Source organism: Narcine bancroftii, chromosome 5, assembly GCF_036971445.1.
Source record: "Narcine bancroftii isolate sNarBan1 chromosome 5, sNarBan1.hap1, whole genome shotgun sequence".
Lineage (NCBI taxonomy): Eukaryota > Metazoa > Chordata > Chondrichthyes > Torpediniformes > Narcinidae > Narcine > Narcine bancroftii.
In genome coordinates, this window is record NC_091473.1 from 86,585,038 (window position 1) to 86,609,727 (window position 24,690).

The 24,690-nt window shown below is 38.7% G+C and overlaps 1 protein-coding gene across 1 annotated transcript in view; it reads right to left on the minus strand.

Moving 5' to 3' along the window:
* nmnat2 (nicotinamide nucleotide adenylyltransferase 2) overlaps positions 1 to 24,690 on the minus strand; it is a 127,512-nt gene that overhangs the window by 25,006 nt on the left and 77,816 nt on the right. The window contains exon 6 of the mRNA XM_069942358.1: positions 7,235 to 7,358. Within this exon, the coding sequence (XP_069798459.1) occupies positions 7,235 to 7,358 (124 nt within the window). The remainder of the gene's footprint in view (positions 1 to 7,234; positions 7,359 to 24,690) is intronic.

A 24,690-nucleotide genomic window follows, 5' to 3' on the forward strand; every position in this document is an offset into this window, starting at 1 on the left:
TTGCATGAACCACAAGGCCTTTGACCAGGCCATCTTCCAAAAGGGGGCTTTCCATAAGCTTGCCAGCTTGTCCTGTTCCAGTCCCAGCTACTGTCTGCTTGCTGTAACACTGTACAAGTGATCTCTGTGTGTGTGTGTGTGTGTGTGTGTGTGTGTGTGTGTGTGTGTGTGTGTGTGTGTGTGTGTGTGTGTGTGTGTGTGTGTGTCTCTCTCTCTTTCTCCCTCTCTGAGAGAAAGCCTATTTGATTATCTCTGCTTGCAAAACCACATGACCATCTTACAACAGCCAACTGTCCTCCAGACAATATGTGGCTCCAACAAGTTATTTCATCTGTTGCCTTTTGTAAACAACAATCCATTATTGAAGTCTCTTGAGTACTCTTCAAAGCTCTTGCAAAAGCTCTGAGGCCCCAATATGTCCAGCATTGGGCAGAGCTCCAGGATTTCAAATAAGATCTGTTTTAAAGTGTTTGTAAGTAACCTACTCTAACAAACCTTTCCCAATTTATCTCCCAAAAACATATCTATATACTCTGTCATATTAGTGTCTACTTAATTGCATCACTAGCAAGACAATGCACGAGAGACTGCAAATGCTAAAATCTGGAGCAATGGAGAATTCAAAGTTTAAACTGCCCAATTTCAGGCACCCACAGCCCCTTGCTTCCTCTCTCCCTCCTTCTGACTCTCTCACGCCCTCTCACACATCCTGCTATCCAGTTTCTTTCCCATTCCCCATCTGGCTTCATGTGACCACCACCTCCCTCTATTTCCCCCATTTGTTAGTTCCAGTCCACTCTGCTCAGGAGGAGCAGTTGGGGAATGAGAGGCACCTGTTCATGGGACTGAATCAGGCTGAGCTTTGGGAGTGAACCTTCCTTAGCCCAGGTGTGAGTGGGAGAGAAACAGTCAACTTTGGCCATCCATGTTTAATGGCATCCTGTTCACTCCCCACTTCCTGCTGGAGCTAGATGCCCGATGGTTAGAAGGCACAGCAGATGCTTCTCACAGGAGCCACCACAGAACAAGGGAGAACAAGCCATGTGTAATTTTAAAATGTTCAACCTATTTATGTAGTTTGAGATGTTTCTCCTCCCAAAAACAAATCTGACTGCTATCTTTTCAAATGATTGCCGTTACTCAAGAAAAAAGCAATATTTTTAACAATTTCTTCAGCCTTGTCATCAACTCCGCTGCTAGGTCTTGAAGTTTTTCTTGCAAATTAGACCCTTCTTGATGAACATGTAAAGGAGAAAAAAGATGACAAAGGAGGGGTGATCAAATACCAGAAACCTCATGGTGGAAAGCATGCAAATCAAGCCTGGAAATGAGCATCAATCTTGGCACAAAAGTAAGACAACATTGAAGCTTTAGTTGAGGGTAAGTTGCATTAAATAAAGGAAATAAATAACAGTGAAATACAACAAATTAAAGGATAAAACAGCAGGTCTGATAAAATATATAAAAGAGAAGCAAGAATGCAAATTTTTGCTCCACATAAAATATATCCATGGTTGTTGAAAAATAAGGGGAAAAAAATTGCAAAGGCTCCTTTCATTTTCCAATTCTCTTTCAGCTCAGGTGTGTTGGTGGTGGATTGGAAAACTGCTACTCTGATGTTATTATTTTAAAAAGAAATTGATAGAATAGCCAAACATTAGTGGAGGAGAACAAATTATTGGAGGAAATTCTCAGGGACAGTACAAATAATCATCTATTAACTTATTGATAAACCAAGGATGACCAATATGATCTGTTAAGGTTACATCTGACTAACTTGATTGAATAGAATTATGAGGGCTAGAAAGGATGGTCAAGGAGGGCAGCACATTTGATGTGGTCTGTGTGAATTTTTGCAAGGAGTTTGGCTGAGAAAGGTCAGTGTTTATGGGATCCTGAGGAAATGGCTTGGGGGTCTGAAGATGGAAATTGCAGTCTAATTTTCTTGACTGCATTCAATTAGATTCCACTTTGGTCAGTGGTAAGTTCTTCACTTTTAATGCTAGGTATCAATAGTATAAACTTGAATGAAAGTGAGTCACAATAAGGGAGTCATTGATGATGCAATATTAAGCAAAGTGGGAGGAAGGAAGGATATCATTGGACTAATGCAGAATGCAAAATGTGGTAAATCAACTCAGTCTAGTAAAGTGCAGATTTGCTTTGTGGATGGGCAACAAGTCATGTGATAAGTGTGCTCTACTGAGAGAACTAGAAGGTCTGCAGATGCCAACTGCAGTAATGTTGCACATGCAGAAAATAATCTGGGCCAAAATCAGACCAAATGGTCTTAGCCCAAATTCTTAACCTCCCTGATTAGCTCAGGCCTGATCATCTTTCACCCCCTCCACCCTGCCCTGAGATGTCTCATGAACCTAGTCATGAACCTAGTCAACAGATAGCTACCACCGTTAAATGCAACTAGTCAACCCACCAAGAAAATCCTTGGTCCTGAATGGCACATTTTTTTCTGCTGCAGCAAGGCAGATGGGTATCAGTACTAGATCAGTGTGATGGGGTATTGGAGGAGTGGATTTGACTCAAAGGTAAATGAATGGGACTTAATAAGGTCTCAAACTGGCACAGCTATAATACCATGGTCTCTTGAATTATGTTCATGCTGGAAATGGTCATATTGCATTTCAACCCTTTCCAAAGTTTATTTTCAATTGCACAGAATTAAAATTAAAATGCAGTGCGCAATTCAATTTATTGGTCTTTTCTGTTTTGAAACATTTATCTATTAATAATTAAACTTCGAAAACCTCTTTTGCATCATCACATACTAGGCACTTCGTGGCAATTTAGAATCATACAAGAGGCTGTATGGCCAACCTGTCAGCAGTTTGAGAATCTATCCAATTAGTCACACTCTTCTGCTCTTACACCCAGCTCTACAAATGTTTCTTTTCCGAACGTGAATCTACTTTTCTCATAAAGTAACCAACAGTTGTGGGGGGTGGAGGGGGGCATTATTCAATGACCACTGAACAAAAGGTATTTTCATTTCAGATGTAGGTGCAGGAATTTATAATAGAATATAATTAAGGGTGGAATATACATTAAAATGGGAATGGAATTACATTTGTGGGCCTTGGTACAATTGACAATGATCACAGCCTTAGTACAGTTCCAAGAAATTAGAATACCAGTGTATATTAAAACAATAAAAGGCCACTTATTTATAATACACACAAAAATATGATACTTAAAATCAACAAATCTGCAACAAAAGTCCAGTTACATTTCAGAAAAAGTGACTTATTTGATCACTAATTATATTATCAGATATTATCTTCCATGTTATATTGAAATGGCTGTTTGTCCAGTAATGTAAAATGGCTGTCAATTGAATCATACCATGATGCCTGGGGTTTCAAATTCAAGTAATTAAATTTATCTGGTGTGAAACCCAATGTCAGTAACTGAAAGCATGAGACTGCTTAGATAATTATAAAAACTACTAGTGACCACCTTCTGGGAACCAGATATTGGATCCAGGTATAGTGTCCAGCAGGCCTCCCAAAGGTCCTCGAGTGCCATTGGCCCTAATGCTTCGGGGATTTAAAACCAGAATCTACCTACCAGTCTGTGTGGCTTCAGAGATTACAGGGGTGTCAGAGGCAGGAATGTAAGAGGAGGCAGTGATATCCATGGCCACCTGATGTCTCTGAAAGAACACCCCCTTTCTCTGTCACCTTTTTGTTTTAATAATAGCACTGGATTCATCAGAGAAGAAAGAGAAAACAAAGAAGTGATCTTTGTGCGCACGGCAATACATTGAATCCTGAAACTTGCTCTGATTTACTTTTTCAGAGATGACATCTGTCAGAGTTGAGAGATGTGTAGTGTGGGAACAGACCTTTTGATGCTCTGTGTCCCTGATGACCACCAGATACCCACTTTTACACTATTCCTACCCAAACCCATTTTATTCTCCCCATATTCCACACAATTCCTCCCAGATACTACTTGTAATCTACAGATGACAATAAGTTACAGTGACAAATTAACCTACTAACTCATACATTTTGGGGATGTGGGAGGACCTGCAGCACCCAAAGAAAGTGAGGGAATTTGCAAATGTCACACAGACAGCACTGGAGGTCAGGATTGAACCCAGATTACTGCAGTTATGCATTGTGTTGCCCCATTTCAACCACCTTTACCCATATGATTTGTATCTGACCCAAAGCCACCTAAGTAATTATTTCTGAACTGCCCTCTCAGTTCAGGAGCAAATAGGATTGGACAATAAATCCTGGGATTACCTGCGACACCCATATCATGTGAACATACAAATAAAAGGGGAAAAAAACAGTATTCATTTTACAAAACTGAAAATACTGGTAACAGAAAAGCCAGGCAACTTTTCTGGAGGGAGAAAAAAATGAACAGACTCTCAGGCCAATTTAAAACGAAGTTCATTTTGAGAAGTGAGAAGGGAATTGGTCGATAAAACAGTGGCATGGTCTGTGACAGAATGGATGATGGAAGAGATTAAATGAGAAAAGAGAATGATACAAAGCAAAAGAAGCAGTAGATTAGACAGGAAAATAAATTATTAGGGGTCTAGAGAAGATGTGACCTTTAGATATTGCTGAATTCATTGTTCAATCCAGAAGGTTGTTATATAACTTGCTCACTTTGGAATTTCTGCTGAAACTGTTGGGAAGTCTAGGACAGACAGATTAGTGTGGCTTTGATTCTTCTTTTCTTTGGCTTGGCTTCGCGGACGAAGATTTATGGAGGGGGTAAAAAGTCCACGTCAGCTGCAGGCTCGTTTGTGGCTGACAAGTCCGATGCGGGACAGGCAGACACGGTTGCAGCGGCTGCAGGGGAAAATTGGTTGGTTGGGGTTGGGTGTTGGGTTTTTCCTCCTTTGCCTTTTGTCAGTGAGGTGGGCTCTGCGGTCTTCTTCAAAGGAGGTTGGATGATGGGAGATATTAAATGAGAAAAGAGAATGATACAAAGCAAAAGAAGCAGTAGATTAGACAGGAAAATAAATTATTATGGGTCTAGAGAAGATGTGACCTTTAGATATTGCTGAATTCATTGTTCAATCCAGAAGGTTGTTATATAACTTGCTCACTTTGGAATTTCTGCTGAAACTGTTGGGAAGTCTAGGACAGACAGATTAGTGTGGCTTTGATTAATGCATTTGGAATTGGGCACACAATCTCAAGGCCAGGGAATTAGATTAATATGGTTTAAAAATAAAAGGCCACTCATTTACAATATATTCAAAGTTCTGAAAGTTAATCAACAATGCAGAAGGAAAAATGCCAAAGTAACATATCAAATTAAGTGATTTGTTTACCGGTTGGGAAGAATAAAAGTGTCAAGTGACTGGAAGATCAAGGACACTATTGCGAACTCAATGAAGATATAGAACCCAGAACAGCACAGAATCAGGAATCAGAATTTACTGTCATGAACATGTCCCAAAATTCATTGTTTTGCAGCAGCTATAAATGAAATTTCAAAATAAATAAATAGTGCCAAAAAAGAGGAAGTGAGGTCCTGAAAGTGATTCATTCAGAGATCTGATGGTAGAGGGGAAGAAGCTGTCCTTGTGCCATTGGATGCTCGTCTTCAGGTTCCTGTACCTTCTTCCTCATGGTAGCAGTGTGACAAGGGCATAGCTTGGGTGGTTAGGGTACTTGAGGATATAGACTGTTTTCTTAAGACACTGTCTCTTGTATATGTCCTCGATGGAGTGAAATCTGATGCCCGTGATATCACTGTTAACAGCTCTCTGGAGCTTTTTTACATCCTGTCCACTGGCACCTTTGGAGCAAACAGTGATGCAACCAGTCAGAATGCTCTCTGGGGAACACCTGTAGAAATTTTTGTGAGTCTTTGGTGATGTACCAAATCTCCTCAAACTCTCACAAAGTATAGCTACTGGCATGCCTTCTTCATGACATGAAGGCCCGAGGAAAGATCCTCTGAGATGGATCTCAGGAATTTGAAGTTCTTGACCCTCTCCACTGCTGACCTCTTGATGATGACTGGATCGTATTCTCCTACAACCAGCTCCTTGGTTTTGCTAATGTTGAGTGCAAGGTTGCTGTTGTGACACCACTCAACTAGCTGATCTATCTACAGTACAGGATCAGTCTTTCAGCCCACAATATCTGCACCCAACATGCCAAGGTTAAGCTAAAATGTTGCTGTTTGCAAATAGTCTCGCCAGATCAATAGCAGAACATGAAGCACCATCTCACTGAGCACTGGTGCATCTCAGGGCTGTGTGCTCAGCCCACTCTTGTTCATGCTACTGATCCATGACTGCGATGTCAGAACCAGCTCCAAAAGTGTCATCAACTTTGCAGATGACTCGACAGTAGTTGGCCTCATCAGCAACAATGATCAGTTGCACTACAGAGAAGAGGTGGAAAATCTCATGAAATGGTGCGAGAGTAACACCCTGAATCTCAATGTAGACAAGACGAAGGAGATGATCGTGGATTTCAGGAGGATCAGGAATGACCACCCTCCACTATACATCAACAATTCTGTAGTAAATAAAGTGGAGAACAGAAAGTTCCTTGGAGTTCACTTAACTAGTGACCTGTCATGGACACTCAATATTTCCTCACTTGCCAGGAAGGCGCAACAGCGAATGCACTTCCTGATAAGACTGAAGTAGGCGAGGCTACCAGCTACCATTAAGTTAACCTTCTGTAGGAGCTCTATCAAGAGGTTCCTGGCCAGCTGCATCACAGTGTGGTATGGTTACTGCAGAGAAAAGGATCCGAGATCAATCGACAGAACCATAAGAATGGCAGAGAGGGTCACTGGAATCTCCCTCCCCCACCCCCACCCACATCAATGTGATATACCAGGATTATTGTCTGAAGAGGGCATGCAAAATCAATGAGGACCCCTTGCACCATGCACACAGCTGTTCCCTCAAGAAAGAGATATAGGAGTATCTCTTCTAGCATCACCAGACAGAGGAACAGCTTCTTCACATAGGCAGTGAAAAAGCTGATTGACCAATGGAACTGCACGTGCTAACCATCCGAGACTCTCATGTCCTGCGTATGTATTGTTTGTCTCTTGGTGTGATATGTCAGGTTGTGCGTCTCTTTTTTGCACTGAGGACAAGAGAACTCTGTTTTGCTGGTTGTATTTGTACAATCAGATAACAATAAACTTGCCAATATATAACCCTGTAATATATGCATATTGAGTATGCATCCACCACATCACAGGTGAGACCTACCTGCAGTGGGTTTGTTGTTTGTGATTGTAGAGTTCTGGTAGATAGTTCGCCTTCCATTCTGCGGCTGTCCAATTACAGGTGTAGCTGGAGAGTTTACATTGGACAGGATGCAGCCCGTCACTCTCTAAAAGGAAATTTAAAAAGACACAATTAGAACCTCACTGCTTCTGGTAGCCACCAATATCTGGCATAATCACAGCGGCACTGATTAGCTTCTCAGCAAATACAGTAGCAGTTTGTAATAGCTTTCACCCAAGGAATCCAGTGACTTGTCTTTATTATTACCAATTAGCACTTCATTTAAAAGTGCAATCTCTTTATTTCACACCTCCTGTTGGATGGTGTTTAGTTTATAATGGAAAAATGCAGAATTTATTTCATTCCTATTCGTAGCAGGCTGCAGACAATTACTTTATGGGCTTACATTATCCTTGGTCAAACTACTGGAACAAACTTTACATCATGAGTTAGTATCAAGCATCTGTTAATACATCAGACATTTTTTTCACTAGCGGCTTCTCACCACTGCCAAAAGAAATGATTAGTCCAATGACCATCTTTACTCATTGGAGAAATTGTTGTACTGGACCTTGGAAAGTTTAAAATGGAAAGACAGACTGACTTTCCTCACTGCCAACACCCCATCCCATGCTTCCACAGTAGTCTTTCCTTCTCTTCTCCAGTTAACTCAACCCTACTATAATCACTGCCTACCCAAATGTTATTTTTTTTAAACTTTATTTATTCATTCAAAAAACAAATAATATTTGACATATACAGCAATTAAACATGAACACGAACATTTTTTTCATATATATATTAAAAAAAAGAAAAAAAAGAAAAGATTCCCCGCCCTTCAGCCAACTCTCCTAAGGAGAGCCATAGTTAAATATACATATTAAAATCTAATCAATATAAACTGAAATGTAAATATTCCGAGTATAACAGCCACTTATTAATTGAAAAATTATAATTATCATGCGAAACATACATAATTTTTTCCATTATTAAATAATATTTCATCTCATTATGCCATCCATTAATATCAATCATATTTGTATCTTTCCACATACTAGCAATACATTTTTTTGCTTCGGATAAAGCTAAATATACAAAAGCAAGCTGAAACTTATCTAATCCCAAACCTTTCAGAGGTTGCAAACTACCCAATAAAAATACTGTTGGATCTAAAGCTATTTTAATCTTATACAGGTATTCTAAAAATGATTGAATTTTCTTCCAAAAAGATTGTATACATGACCAAATATCATGAAAAAAAGTTCCAACCGTATCACCACATCTAAAACACAAATCTGATTCATTAAAACCATAATTTTTAAATTTTTCAGGTGTCAAATATAATTGATGTAAAAAATTGTAATTAATCATTGCATAATGTGCATTTATGAATCTAGTTACACTATCATAACAGATATCTAACCAATCCTCTTCAGAAAAAGTAAAACCAATATCCACTTCCCATTTAATTTTAGATCTATCCCAACACTTTTTATCCATATCATCCTGTAATATTTGATACATAAATGAAATATAACCCTTCTCTGGCACCTTCATAAGAGAAGTCTCAACCAAACATACATTTTACCGAAGATCAAATTTGATAATAAAGAAATAAAGAATTCTTATCAATACCAAAATCTTCCCTCATCTGATTAAAAGATAAAAACTTACCCTCTAAAAATCTCTCAAATTTTTCACACCTTTAAATCTCCAATGCAATAAACTTTGATTATGTATTGAAAAAGAAATAAGTTGATTATTATACAAAGGAGTCAAAGCCAATAATTTACCCCTAGAACCTATCATTTTATTTTTCTATATCTATAACTTAATTAAATGTTTTAGTATAGGCACATTATATTGTAACAAATTTATATTCCACCTAAACAAAAACTGATGTATTTCAAATTCAGAAATACTTGCCATCTCAATTTTAGCCCAACTAGGAGGCCGTACCAAATCCATCAATGAACTAATAAATTTAAGTTGGGCTGCCTCATAATAATTTTGAAAATGTGGTAAACGTAGTCCCCCTAACTCATATTTCCAAGTTAATTTATTCAAAGCTACTCCTGAAAATTTACCCCTCCATAAAAACTCCCTAACCATTTTATTTAAATCTCAAAAAAAAATTTTATCAAGTAAATACAGAATAGATTGAAACAAATATTGTATATGCGGAAAGATATTCATCTTAATTGTATTTATCCTTCCCATTAAATTAATAGGTAAATTTTTCCATTTAATCAAATCAGTTTTATTTTTTTTCATTAATGGAGCATAATTTAATTTATATAAAGATTGATAATTAACATTCAAAATTATACCCCAGATATTTAATTCAATCAGTCCACTTCAAATTAATAATATTCTTATAAACTGAATAATCTCCTTCACTTACCGGTAATATATCACTTTTTTCCCAATTAGCACAGTTGATAAGACAAAATATACAGATACAAGGTATGAAAGTTTTAGATGAGGAGTATAAAATTAATTTATTTGCTGATGATGTATTGGTGTATTTAATAAACCCAGCTCAGTCACTTTTGCATTTGAAGGAATGTTTAATACAATATGGATGTCTTTCTGGATATAAAGGTTCAATCACTAACGTAAACAAAGCTGGTGATAAAGGACAACCTTGACGAGTTGATCGAGTTAACTTAAAAGATTCTGAAATCAAACCATTCGTCAATACTCGAGCTATCGGTTTACTATATAGAGCCCTAATCCAACCAATAAAAGAAGGACCAAACTTAAATTTCTCCAAAACTTTAAACAAAAAATTCCATTCAACTCTATCAAATGCTTTTTCTGCATCTAGGGATATCACCATCGGATGATCTAAAGATTGTTGAAATCTATTAATCAAACTAATCATGCGCAAAATGTTACCTGTAGCATATCTATTCTTTATAAAACCTGTTTGATCAATATGAATCATTGGTAAAAATTTAGCCAATGTATTCGCTAATATTTTAGCTATTATTTTATAATCTGCATTTAACAACGAAATTGGTGTATATGAAGATACTTTCTTTTTTAGGAATTACTGTAATTAAAGCACTAGAACAAGACTCAGGTAAATCATAATGTTCTCCAACTTGACATAATACATCCCCAAACACTGTAGATAAATCATCATAAAAAATTTTATAAAGTTCAACCAAAAATCCACCATCACCAGGCGATTTACCGTTCGGCATTTCCAGCATAGCCATTTTAATTTCCGAATCAGTAAATGGTTCTTCTAACTCCTGTATATCTCCACCCTCTACAATCGGTAAATACAACTGTGATAAAAAAATCAATCGATCCAGTTTCCTGTTTTCCTTCAGATGTATATAACTTTTTATAAAATGAATAAAATTTATCATTAATCTCACGAGGTTTATAAGTAATAAGGGAATTCCATCTAACAGCATTAATAGTCCTTGATATCTGTTCTTTCTTTAATTGCCATGCCAATACCTTATGTGCTTTCTCTTCCCATTCATAATACCTTTGATTAGTCCTATTAATCACACATTCAAATTGATAAGATTGCAAAGTATTATATTTCAATTTCAGCCTAGATAATTCTATTTTCTGATCATCTGTAGCATCTTTCTGAAATTCCTTTTCTAACTCATCGATCTGTTTCTCTAATTCAAGACTCTGATTAAATTGATTCTTTTTTTTATTTTAGAAGTATAACTAATTATTTGTCCTCTCAAATAGGCTTTCATAGCATCCCATAATACAAACTTACTTTGAACAGAATTAGAATTTTCTTTCAAAAAAAAAATTTGTTTTTTCAAAAAATCAATAAATTCCATATTTTTTAACAACATTGTATTAAATCTCCAACGATAAGCTATTTGAATTTTCTCAGAAGTTTCATATGTAAAATATAAGAGAGTGATCTGAAATCACCCTACTTTTATATTCCGCTTGTTGTATTTTCCCTTGTAAATGTGCCGATACTAAAAAGTCAATCTTTGAAAACGATTCATGTCTAGATGAACAAAAGAAAAAATCTTTCTCTGTCAGATTAAGATGTCTCCAAATATCTACTAAATTAAGATCTTTCATCAACGCTTGGACTTGAATTGCCATCTTGGATTTTTTAACTTTCTTCAGAGATTTATCTAATAAAGGTTCCAAAACACAATTAAAATCATCACCAACTAAAATATTATCATTAGCTTGACCCAAACATAAAAATGCATCCAAAATTAATACTTCATCATCTGCATTTGGAGCATAAATATTAAGTCCAAAATTCACTAAAAATCTTACAATTCAATTTAAGAATATATTCTGCCTTTTCCTCCATTGATTGTAATTCAAAAGATAAATTTTTATGTATCAAAATTGCTACACCTTTAGCTCTAGAATTAAATGAAGAAGAATATACATGCCCAACCCAATCCCTTTTTAATTTCACGGTTTCCTTCACATTCAAATGTGTTTCTTGTAAAAAGGCAATATCAAATTTCATTTTCTTAATATATGCCAAGAATTGCTTACATTTAATCGTACTATTTAATCCTCGAACATTAAAAGTAGCAAACCTCAACTTTGACATATCTACTATTATTACTAAATACCAATAATATCTTTATATAAAAACTCAAATCAACGTATATAGGCCCTCCAATTAAAAAAAATCACAAATTAAAAACTAAAAAAAATAAAAAATAATAAGGAAAAAAAAGAAAATCCCCCCCCCCCAAAAAATCTACCAAAAGGTAGTAATCCCCTAAACAATAATTGGGTGTGGGTCACCCACCAGTGGCTGATGACGAGTAAAGAACAGTGCAAATCTCTCCCTCCCCAGACAGTCAGTAACATCAAAATATCATAATCACAAAAGAAAAAATAGAATAAGAAAATTCTTCTTTTCATCCAGAAGATTCCAATCTCGAAGATCCCATTTCGGAAGGAGGTAGACTCTTTCCATTCCCGTTTTTCCCATTTCTGTCATTTCTTCCATTTCCAGAGCTACCAAATTTTTCTTTAGGAGATTATGGTGGACTACGTCTTTGTCCTCTTATATCTGGCAATGAATCAGCAAAAATCATTGCTTCACGATCAGTCTCAAAAAGCCAAAATTGATAGTCTCTGTAAAACACCTTCAATACTGCAGGGTAACGAAAAGTAGACTTAAAACCTTTATGCCACAAAACTTCTTTAACTGGATTGAATCAACGTCGATGTTCAATGACATCTTGACTCACATCAGGATAAAAAAAGACTCTGCTATTCTGAATCAATAATGGGGTTTGTCGTTGTCTCGCATTTTGTACTGCAAGTCGAAGTATTGCTTCTCTATCCAAATAACTCAAACATCGAATTATTACTGGTCTCGGTGGTTGACCAGCTGAGGATATTCTTCTTAAAGCTCTAAGGGCTCTTTCCAGTGCCAATTCCCCCAGAGAAAAATTCTTGCCCTAATATTTGCGGAATCCAGTCTTTAAAAAAACAAAGAGGATCTTGCCCTTCTATACCTTTTGGCAAACCAACAATTTTCACATTATTTCTTCTGCTTTGATTTTCCAAATAATCTATTTTTATTTCTAGCTCTTTCTCACGATCTCCCAATTCTATGACTGATTTTTCCACTTTCAATACTTTTTCTGTGTTAGAAGTCACTTGTTGTTTACAGTCCAAAAAAGCAGTCTGAAGTTTTTTTAAATTCTTCATAAGATGCATCCACACGTGTCTTAATCCTATTTAATTCTGAACTTATACCAGCATTCATCTGAACCATTTCATTCATTTGAGATGTCAACATATCCATTCCAGGTTTTATAACAGCTTGAATAACTGCATTCATTTGCATACACTGTGATTTGGTAAATCTCAGCTCTGCTCTCTCTGACATAGTGGCAGAACAAGGAAACTGCAGCTCCTGCTGCAATGCAACAGAAGTCATTTTAAAAGTTTTACCTGTGGGTCTGGACTCCCAGCGACAGCACCCCGACTTCCTCAGGGGGTCGCCACTGGTCTCCCCCCGTATCTCGTTGTTTTCTCATCAATTCGCGAAGAAAAACGATTTCTTCAGATTGAAATGCTACCTGATGTATTTCCAAAAATGGAGTCGTCTTCCTGCGTGCTCCCTCCATTGAAATCAAAAGGCTTTCCAAATCGGGGTCCACTTCTTGGGAACACGCTCCTTCTTCTGGAGAACGGGTAATTGCAGCGCCATCCTTCATTTGGTGAGCAATAGGTATTTTTTTAGCCCCCACAGGCGATCTTTGGGATTTAGGTAATGAAGAGATTGAGCCTGGGGCTGTATCAAGTCGTCTAGGCCCCAAATCTTCAGCACTTCAAAAATGTAACTTCTTTTGAACTTGAGGTTTAGTCTTTTTACCATTAGTGGCCATAATAATTCCTTAATACTTTAAACTAAAATGTAAAAAGTTTAAACTTGAAAACAAAGGGTTAAAAAATAGGTATTTAAAAGTCTGGCCAGAGAGGTTGAGATTGCACATCTAGACTCTATTCCATCTTGCCACGCCCCCCTAAATGTTATTTCAATGTCACCTATTTCATGGTCATCATAAACTGAACCTATTTCATGGTCATTATAGTCAGAGATGGTTGTTGACTTCAAGAAGGCCAAGAGACCACGCTCCGCTGACTATTGACAGCTCCACCGTTGAGGTCGTTAAGAGTATCAAGTTCCTTGTAGTGCACTTGGCGGAGAATTTCACATGGTCCTTCCACACAAGCTCCATAGCCAAGAAAGCCCAGCAGTGCCTTTACTTCTGACGAAGGCTGAGGAAAGTTAATTTCCCACCCTCCATCCTCACTACATTCTACAGAGGATGTATCGAGAGCATCCTGTGCAACTGCATCACCACCTAGTTTGGAAGCTGTACCTTCTCAGCCTGCAAGACCCTGCAGAGGATAGTGAAGTCAGTGGAAAAGATCACTGGGGGCTTTCTTCCTACCATGAGGACATTTATAATACTCAATGCAGGTGAAAGACAATAAAGATTGTGAAGAACTCCACACATCCCCTCATGTAAATTGTTCTCCCTTCTGCCATCTGGTAGGAGGTATTGTAGTCCTCAGGCCCTTAGGTCCATATTGGGAAACAGCTTTTCCCCCAAGCCATCAGACTCCTGAATTCCCAGAACATTTGATAGTATCACAACCAACCAATCCCAGTTTCTATTTTAATGCAAATTCACACAAGCTAGAATCCCTTTTGCGTGGACATGATGGCCCAATGGTTTTAAGGCCTACTCATAATTAGCGGCATTTATAATATCTGGCGCCTAAGCAAATGAGTAAAATGAGGCTGGCCCCAGAAACCTGGACAGGGTCAGTGTTCATTAAATAGGGCAGGCATGAATCATGCTTTGCATATTTTCCAGTTGGGTTTGCGCCCAATCAGAAAATTGAGGAATTATGATAAAGTCTCAGTAACAGGAAGGTCAATCATTATCTTAAGCAAGTCAGCAAGACGGACATTACAGTATTTCACTGTGCTTCACAATGATTGTACAGTTCAACACTGTGCAGATGGTTTCCCTGGAGATGAGATGGTTCATTAGAACTGAAAGGATCATTGTCAGGCTTTGGAAAGAATCACAGCACATTTTAAGGAAAAGAAAGCAACAGGCATTTTAACTCATTCCACCTCAAAACAAGGTGTCAAAAAGGCATCAGATCCTGGGTTATTTGCTAATTCCACATACAATACTTCCTGCTCTGTGCTTTTTTATTTAGTCTGAAATATGACAGACAATAATCCACACCTAAGGATTTTATTCAGTTAATATCTTGAATATACTGCATTGTAACAGAATGAATATTAATTAAATCATAAAATAGGCAATTCTGAGTCATTTACTCAACAAACATGTCAAAACATGCAATCCTGACCTGAAGAGTGGTCACTTAAGGAGTAAAGAGCCTATGAGGTTGCAAGGGTTGTAGACAGGAATTGGTTTGGACTTTATAATTTGTATCCATAAAACAAAATGCCAACTAATGGTTTATACTTGTGACTAAAACTCTCTGTAGAATAAATAGAAAGTTCAACCAAAGATCAGCCAAACTGCACAAAAGACCATGAAATTTTAAGCACAAATTACAATTGCTGAAAGTAAAGTTTACATTATTGTTAAAAACACTATGTTAGAACATGACCTATGTACATCGATGGTCACATTGGCTCAAATTAATCATGTTTGCAACTTGGAGTAATTTGAGTCTTACAAGTGTACATGTCTGCTCAAAGTTATGACAGTTCTTTTGACTGCAAGAACAAGTAAAAAGCCTTCAATTATTTTTAAATTTACTGAACAAATTTTATTTTCTGCACTAAAGTCATGAGAAAATTGTTTAGCATAATTTAAGAAAATCATATTCACTTATTTCAAATCTGGTTAATCCCAAAGCGATGAATTAAATGCTGATTATAAGCAATTAATTTATATGGGAAATACTATTTTCAATCATATTCATAAATAGAAGCAGAAATAGATCAGTCAGTCCCATATGCCTGTTCCACCATTTCATAAGATATTCTTTCCCTGCACTAGTCTATATCCACTTTCTGCTTCTAATCACATGGATTTTCCCCACTTTCCTCCTGTATCCTTAAGATGTTCCTGTTGATGGTTCATTAGCTGCTGTAAATTACCCACATGCAAGTGGTAGGAGAACCAAAGAATGTGAGAGATTTTTTTTGTGGGAGAATAGGATTCATGGAATTGCTCTGGACATTTGCATGGAGTCGATGGGCTGAATGGTCCATGTTTTGTTGAAATAAGAAATATTAAATACTTTGATTCCATAAATATCCAAAAATCCATTGACCTATATTTCTTTAACTGCATAAAATTACCATTATTTAAATTAATAAGAAGCACTTGAAGCATTTTTAAATCCAAGTTTTCAACAAAAAATGCTAGCCTATTAAAATGGAAAATCTTATATTCAACAAAATGGAAATGAGTTTCAGCAAAAATTAAGGTGAAAAAAAATCTTAAAATCAGACCAACTTTGGCACAGTTTGCATCTGGACTGCCCTTGTAGTTGAAAAGGAAATTTCAGTTGAATTTAGTTATTTCAGTTGAGTAAATATCCAATAATCACCATACGGAGGAAAAAATGTTATAATTAAGATATTGCATTATATTTCGAGATAGCTCAAGCACAGCACGGGAGGTGCAACTGGCAAGAGGATGGCTGACAGTTTGGTGTATTAGAGTAAAGCACAGAAATGCTGGAGGAACTCAACTGGGCCCATAGTGGGGGTAAAGATATATTACCGATGTTTCGGGCCTGAGCCCTGTCACATTTGTGGCCCGAAATGTGAAATTGATAACACCATCAACACATGATTTATCTGTTGAACATCAGCATGTCTTTATTTCTCTGCTTCCATTATTCTACCATTTCGCACCTGCATACAACGCTCGCATGCCCTTTTACTTCCGGTCAGGTTAATAGCTCAACCTCTATCTGCATACATCTCATGCCTATTCATTATCATGACATCCCTCCTTTCACCGGAAATAAACTTTATATCTTTATGTGTCTTAACCTTCCAATCTAAGTGTATATCTCGTATGAATATCACCGAACATAATACATTGCTGTGTTTCTTTCTGTTTAAATGCAAACACTTTAACACTATCATTTTTCTGCCTTCAAACCAACAAAAGCAACATCAAATTCCCTCTTCACAAAATGTAACGTAACCATGTTATAACCCAATGTAATATAATGGCTCAACATTTCTTCTGTAGTTACACTAATACAATGGTCACCTCATATGCAAAATGTACACGTTTAAAATTATACTTTTTTTTCATTTAATACCAAATAGTTGACCAAAACAAAAATGCAATTCTTACATCACTCATACATGTACTTTATGATGTATTTATCAAAATCACTGTCCAAATGTTTGCCTTATCATTCCTCTTCCTGCATCAAAATACTTCTGATTGTTGGTTACTGCTACTGATGGTCCAAAGTCAAACCACGTCAAGTATAAAATAAATGTTCAGCGCACAGTTTTCTTTTTCTAATAATGCTAAACACAACAAAACAGCGATGATCCAGGTAATCATAGCACAACTTCGCAAAGGTCTCTTTCTCGGAGTTCGCGATGGTTTCCTTCCTGACGTCCACATATACACATTCGCTGCGTGTTTCACAAGGGCAGCGTTCGGCGTACACCCTTTTCATTATTTCTCTTTTTTTTCACAATCATCACACATTTCCACTTTTCCTTGGTGTGTATCATTACTGCGCTTCCACCATATCAATGCACTTTTTTTTTCTCAATTGAAACTCATTCCAACTATCACAAACTTTCACTTTCATGATAATGCGGGCATGATTAGAAATATGGCACAAAATCTTCATATCGCTTAGGTGGTTTACTGTCCCGTCTCAGCCTTCCTGCAATGCTACTGTCGTGACTTGGTTGCTCACCCTCAGCACCAGAAACACTGCTCACTACGGCCTCTGGTGTTTCTGGTACTCTGGCCACTTCATCAGGAAAACTGGTAACTACCTCTGGAACGTCATCTGGTCCCTCAGGTTGAGCAACTCGTACTGGATTTCCAAACACTTCACTCGGTGCTGCTCTGGATTTGTACTTTTTGACACCAGACACGTTTCTTTTGTAGAGGACTCCAGCTGGAGACCTGACTGTCACCATACTGCCGCTTCTGGATACAACAGTGTAGGGTTGATGGTAATAATGTGTGTCTAGCTTGCCACCACTCTCTTGCCTCACAAGAACATTATCTCCAGGCATGATGTCTGAGTACCTGGCCCCACGCCTCGAGTCTGCATCCAGCTTTGCTGCCCCCTTCTTTTCAGCATCATGGTCCCTCATCTCCTGGTCATCCTTGATTTCCTTCAGTTCGGGCATTTTTGTGTGGATTTTCCTCCCAAAGAGTACTTCTGCTGGACTTTTTCCTGTGGTTGCATGAGGGATTGCCCGATAGACAGCTACATAGGATAGCAATGCTTCTCTCCAGTTCTGTCCTTCTGCATGAGTGATCCGTAGTCATTTTTCGATGCACTGGTTTTGTCTCTCTACTTCTCCGTTGGCTTGCATCCATTTAGGAGTTACTTTGTGATGGTGGATGCCTGTGGTCCTCATATATTCAGCAAATGTCTCTGAGATGAACTGTGGACCATTGTCAGAGTATAGCGTAACAGGCAATCCATGTCTCGCGAAGATCTCTGCCAATGCTTGTATCATTTTTTCAGTGGTTGTTGACCTCATCACAGAGTACTCATAGTATCTGATGTAGTAGTCCACCACTACCATGATTGACTCGCCAATTGGTAAAGGTCCGAGAAAATCAACAGCTACATCGATCCACGGTCCTGTCGGGAGTTGCGTACTCTGGATCGGTTCTGGGGGATTACTCCTACTTGTGAGTTGACATCCATGGCAGGTTTTGACAAATTTCTCCGCATCTTTATCACAACCTGGCCACCATACTTTACTCTTGAAGTTTTGCTTGGTACCAACAATACCTAAGTGTCCTTCATGAGCTAATGATACGATCTTCGGTCTCAACCTCTGTGGTATCACCAATCTACAACCCCTCAACACACACTGCCTGATGCAACAAAGTTCGTCTCTAATGGGAACATATGCCTTGTGAGTGCACTTGTCCCATTGTCCACTTCGGATATGTTCTCTAACTTCCATGAGTTCAGGTCATGTTCGGACTCTCTCTCGACTTCCCTCATTGTCACAGCTCCCGGTGTCGACTGGATAGCTATGAAGCTTACAAAGCTCTCTGCTTCTGTCCCCAGTTGTGACTTGGATTGTGGGCATCCATCTTTCAACAATCTGGACAGTGGATCAGCAATGTTCGCTTTCCCAGCCATGTGGACTACTCTGTACTTGTACGGTTGGAGTCTGAGCACCCATCGTTCCATCCTGGCACACGGTTTGGACCTGGCGGCATAGATCACCTCCAATGGTTTATGGTCCGTGATGAGTTCAAATTCAATGCCATACAAATATGCATGGAATCTCTCGCAGGCCCATACAAGTCCGAGTGCTTCTTTCTCTGTCTGAGAATATCTCCTTTCAACATCTGTCAAAGATCTGCTGGCTTAGGCAATGATTCTTGGTCCTTCATCATGCGTCTGGACCAATACGGCTCCTAAACCAACAGGGCCAGCATCCTCTATGACTTTGGTTGGTGCATCCGGATCATAATATCCAAGAGTATCGGCATTCGTCAGACTTTGTTTCAGAGCTGTGAATGCTTCCTTCTGCTCAGGGCCAAAATGGAATGGTACACCTTTCCTGGTTAGTTTCCTCAGTGGTTCTGCCAGTGTAGCAAAGTTAGGGATGAACTTTGCGCAATAATTGACCAATCCCAAGAAACTCTTCATCTCCATTGCATTCTGGGGTTCATGTGTATCGGCAACAGCTTTCACCTTGGCATCAGCTGGGTTCAGTCCTTCCCGTGTAAGCCTGTGTCCCATGAAGTCCATCTCTGAGACACCGAACTGGAACTTGTCTCCATTCACAGTAAGGCCTGCCCCTGTAGTCTGGATAGCACAATCCTCAACCGTCTGTCATGCTCTTCCTGTGTAGCCGCATGGACTATGATGTCATCAGAAATGTTGGCGACTCCAGGAATGCCTTGAATCACTCGATGGATTTCGTACTGGTAGATCTCAGGAGCTGCATTGATGCCGAATGATAGCCTCTTGTACCGGTACAATCCACAGTGAGTCACAAATGTTGTCACGTCCCTGGATTCTGGGTCCAGCTCTAGTTGACGATAGCCCCATTTTAAATCGATTTTTGAGAACACCTGACTGGTTGTTAACTCCTGGAGTACTTCTTCTACTGTTGGTATGGGGTGTTGTTCTCGAATTATAGCTTAATTGGCCATCCTCATATCAACCCACAGTCTCATGTCACCATTTGGTTTGGGCACGATCACTACTGGGCTGACCCATTGCGTTGAATGTTCTACAGGTTCAATAATGTCTTGCTCAATCATCTCTTAGATTTTGGCCTCGACTTTCCCACAAAGTCCAAATGGGGTTCTGCGCACTGGTTGCGCCTTGGGTTTGACCGCTTTGTCCACTGCTAGCTTTAGTTGTCGACCTTTTAGCTTTCCTACTCCCTGGAAAACTGCAGGGAATTCTTGCTTCATATCCTCGTATGACTGAACTGAATTGACACGAGCTCCAATATGAAGTATTGCCAGATCTTGCGTCGTGCGTCTACTCAGCAATGGTTCTCCCCTCTCATCTATGGCAACAAACTCTGCTTCGGTGTGCTTGTCACCAGCTTCAACAGTCGCAGTGAAACATCCAATGGTCTGCAATGGCTTGGTTGCTGTGTATGGATACAGTTTCTTTGAACACTTCTTTGACGTACAAATTATCTTTTTTTTTCAATTTCTCCCGTAAGTGTCGGTCATTTACATTACTGTCACTGCCTGAGTCTACAATGACCGGAACTGTCACACCACCAATTATCATGGGACTTTCTCATGATGGTCATCATTCAATGTAAACTGATAGTATTTCTGCCCATCCTGGTTGTCGTCATCATCGTCACTTTCTGGGTCACCTTCTATATGGCGAATATTGCCTTTCTTTCCAGGAGACTTTCCTTTCCACCAAGCTTTGCCCTTAGAAGCTGTACTCTTCCCATTCTTGTTTGCATTTGACTTGTTTTTGCACTTCTTTGCAAAGTGGTCTTTACCTCCACACTTTCTACAAACTTTGTCTTTTGCTGGGCAGCATGGGTCTTTTCCAAAATGACCTCTGTCTCCACATCTGTAACACTCCAAGTCACATGTCGGCATATTTCTTGGCTGACTATGGCCATGTAAGAGCCTATTTACTTGTTGACCAACTTTGTCTTTACTGGGCTGGCTTGAGTTGTCTTTCAGTTTCATGGTATGAAATTGCCCCTCAACAGCCTCTAATGCAGCAGCAATTGCTAAAGCATTGGTAAGTTTCAATTCACTCCCTTTTTCCAGCAATCGCCTTCTGAGTTTGTCTGATCTGCAGTGCTGCACGACTTGATCCAATAACTGGTTGTCCAAATCAGCTGCCACGTCATTGCATCCAACAGCCAGTTGTCGCAATCTCGTCACGTACTGGGCGACCGTTTCCCCATCTTCCTGTTTTGTTTTGCGAAACAAATGGCATTGAAATGTGGCATTCGGTGTCACTACATAGTGTGCGTTCAATGCATCTACAGCTTTCTGGTATTCCTCCTTCCTTCCAGTATTCGAAAGCGTCTTAAAAGTTTCCCGACCTGCAGGTCCTGTGGTGAAGAGAAGTAACGCCCTCCGCTGCACTTTCTGCTCCGCCGTACTCCCATCGAGAAATAGGCCATGACTGTCGGTGTAAGCTTCGAATTCTTCAAGCCATGCCTTCCACTTCACGCTCACAGTGCTTGCATCGCCAGTCGGGTCAAAATGAGGAACACCGCGAAGTGCTAGAAATTCAGCTCCAGTGACTGCCATGATGAAACGTTCCAGCTCAAAGCCACAGATTCAAAATCCAAAATGTTTCTCCTCATCGCCAATGTCACATTTGTGGCCCGAAATGTGAAATTGATAACACCATCAACACATGATTTACCTGTTGAACATCAGCGTGTCTTTATTTCTCTGCTTCCATTATTCCACCATTTCGCGCCTGCATACAACGCTCGCATGCCCTTTTACTTCCGGTCAGGTTAATAGCTCAACCTCTATCTGCATACATCTCATGCCTATTCATTATCATGACAAGCCCTTCTTCAAGGTATGATTAAAAAGCAGGCAGGGACCTGAATTAAACGATTGGAGAGAAGGAAAGAAAGGGCAAGGGGAGGAGTACAGACCAGCAAACAAAAGGTGTTAATTGGATATGGATAGGACAGGAGAGAGATGACTTGGGCTAGAGTGGGGTTGGATTATGTATGCAGAGCTGTGGGACAGGAGATAAGGGAAAAGGGAAAAAGGGAGACCAAACTTGAGGAATTGAGACACAGGGATAGATGGGGTGGGGGGGGGGGGGGGGGGGGGAAGGGTTGGCTAACAGAAACCAGAGAAGGCACCTGGTTGGAGGGTGCCTAGACAGAATATGAGGTGTTGTTCCTCCAATTTGTGGGTGCATGGATTGTCTGGATTGTGCCTTGCTTAGAATATTTTAGCAATGGGACCTGATAGTTGAATTAAACCAGAAAAGTAGGTGAAACGCACACTGCAGAAATCAAAGAGATATAGAACAGTGCAGCTCAGGACTGTATGTATATAGAACTGTTCAGCCCATGATATCTACAGCAACCTGATGCCCAAATTAAATGATACATATCCCTTTGTTCCCTGCACCTTCATGCATCCTATCTAGAAGCCTCTTACTCTTATATCTGCTTCCACTACTAACCCTGGCAGCCTATTTCAGTCACCTACCTTGCTATGTATAATAAACCTGCCCCTCTCTTCTCCTTTAAAATTTCCCCTCACCTTACATGCAGATCCTTTATGTTTGACATTTTTACTCTGGGAAATAGATTCTGTCTACATGTCCACAACTCTCCTAATCATATAAACTTCTATTAGATTAATTTTAATGTACCTCTGGCATGCACCCTGACCAAATTTCTATCCATTATTTGAACAGTTTCACTAAAAGTATTTAAGGCGTGCGCATTGAGGTTTCTGCCTGCCAATTTCAATCACTCATATTGCAAAAAGAATTTACCAACATCACCAGAGAACACACAAATGGATTCCTAAATCATACATTTACTAAAGCATTAAAGAATTGATCACAGAAAAAAGATGATTTGGCTTTCAGACTGTTATTTATATTTATCTTTTGAAATTTATTTTTCAAGATGAATCAAATAACCACAGTAAAGGAAGTCTGGAATTCCTTTCCGAACATGAAGGAATCAGCTGATAAATCAAATCAACAATAACCCATGATAAAGCTTCAATCATGCAGGGTTTATTCCAATGTAGTGTCTATCCAGTGCTGTGTTCCTTGAGCTATTTATAATCACTTCAATTTCTTGTGTGCATATTTGAAAACCAAGTAAATCATTTGTCTGATCACACTAGTCAAAATCAAATAGGAGTTCCCAAGGCACAAGATTTTTAAAAAAACTACCAATCTCAAATTCAAATATTGTGTCAGTAGAGATTTGTCAATTATATGCCCATGTCTTCTTGAGTGAAAATCGCATTTAAAATGTTATAATCTGATTATGTCCAATTTATCCATGTTTGTCAATATTTGAGACACCTTAGCCATATTCCCTCTTCAGTCCTTTATTCTGAAGTAAAAACCAACCTAAGTCTATCAGCAAAAATTAGCTATGGTATGGAATCAAACCAATTCTCCTCTCTCAAAGTCTTTACTTTATGTCTAATTTCCAACAGCTTGAATGCTGAGGAAATGATCAGATCTTTAGTATTTGTAACAAAGGTTGCTTCTTGTTCAGTCATGAGAAGGGTACTGTGGTTCAACACGGAGACCTTTGTATCTGAAGGCGCAGCTTGATTGGGGCCTCAGACTAAAATCAATGATTAATTCATGAATAGTAGACGGAAATGTCAAATAGCTAATCCTAAATTTAGCTCTAGAAGGATTATGAAGTAAATGCTTTATTCACTCTTTTCTCATTGATAAAGATTTGGTACTGTGATCTCAATTTTATCTTTTTTTTTAAGTTCTAGGAGACATTTATTTCAAATCCTTTTGTCTTAAAAGTAAGTATATTTCATGATGGCATTGCTATCACTTTGTCCTGGATGAAGCTGACCTTGAGTATCACTCATTCATGTGAGTTACATACACTTGTAAATGGTGTAGAGGGCCATTAGATGTGACACTCACCTCAGAGTGGCTAACCTCTGTCTCCAGTTCTTGTAGCCATAGTGTTTATAATCTAGTTAGTTTTGTTGTCAATCCCCTGAATGTGAAGATTCAAGTTCTTGGCAAAGATTATGGCATTTAAGATCAGGAAGTGTTGTTTGGAGTTTCCCCAATGGTTTTATTCCAGGTGCGGATATTACACGTCATATCAGTCATACATAGAAGCTGTTCAAAATTTGATGTAGGCAATCATGGATTCATTATCATTGAAATCAGACTCCCTACAACTTGAAGGATAGAAGCTAATTATAAAGCATCCTAAGTTTGTGGGACAGCATTGAGGAATTCTTATAGCAATGCTAATGGAGTCAAGTTGAAAATTTCTACACATTACTTTATGGATCCAACCATTGGAGAGAGTTTCCTTTGACTCGCATGTTTATCAGTTTTTACAGATTCCCAGTGATGTAAAATTAAGGCCCCTTATCTTGAATTGGACAAAATGCTCACTCAGATTCATGAATAAAATTGAAAAAATATTTGATTTTTGATTTTCCAAGACTCACACAAATCTAAAACAACAATACGATCTTTCT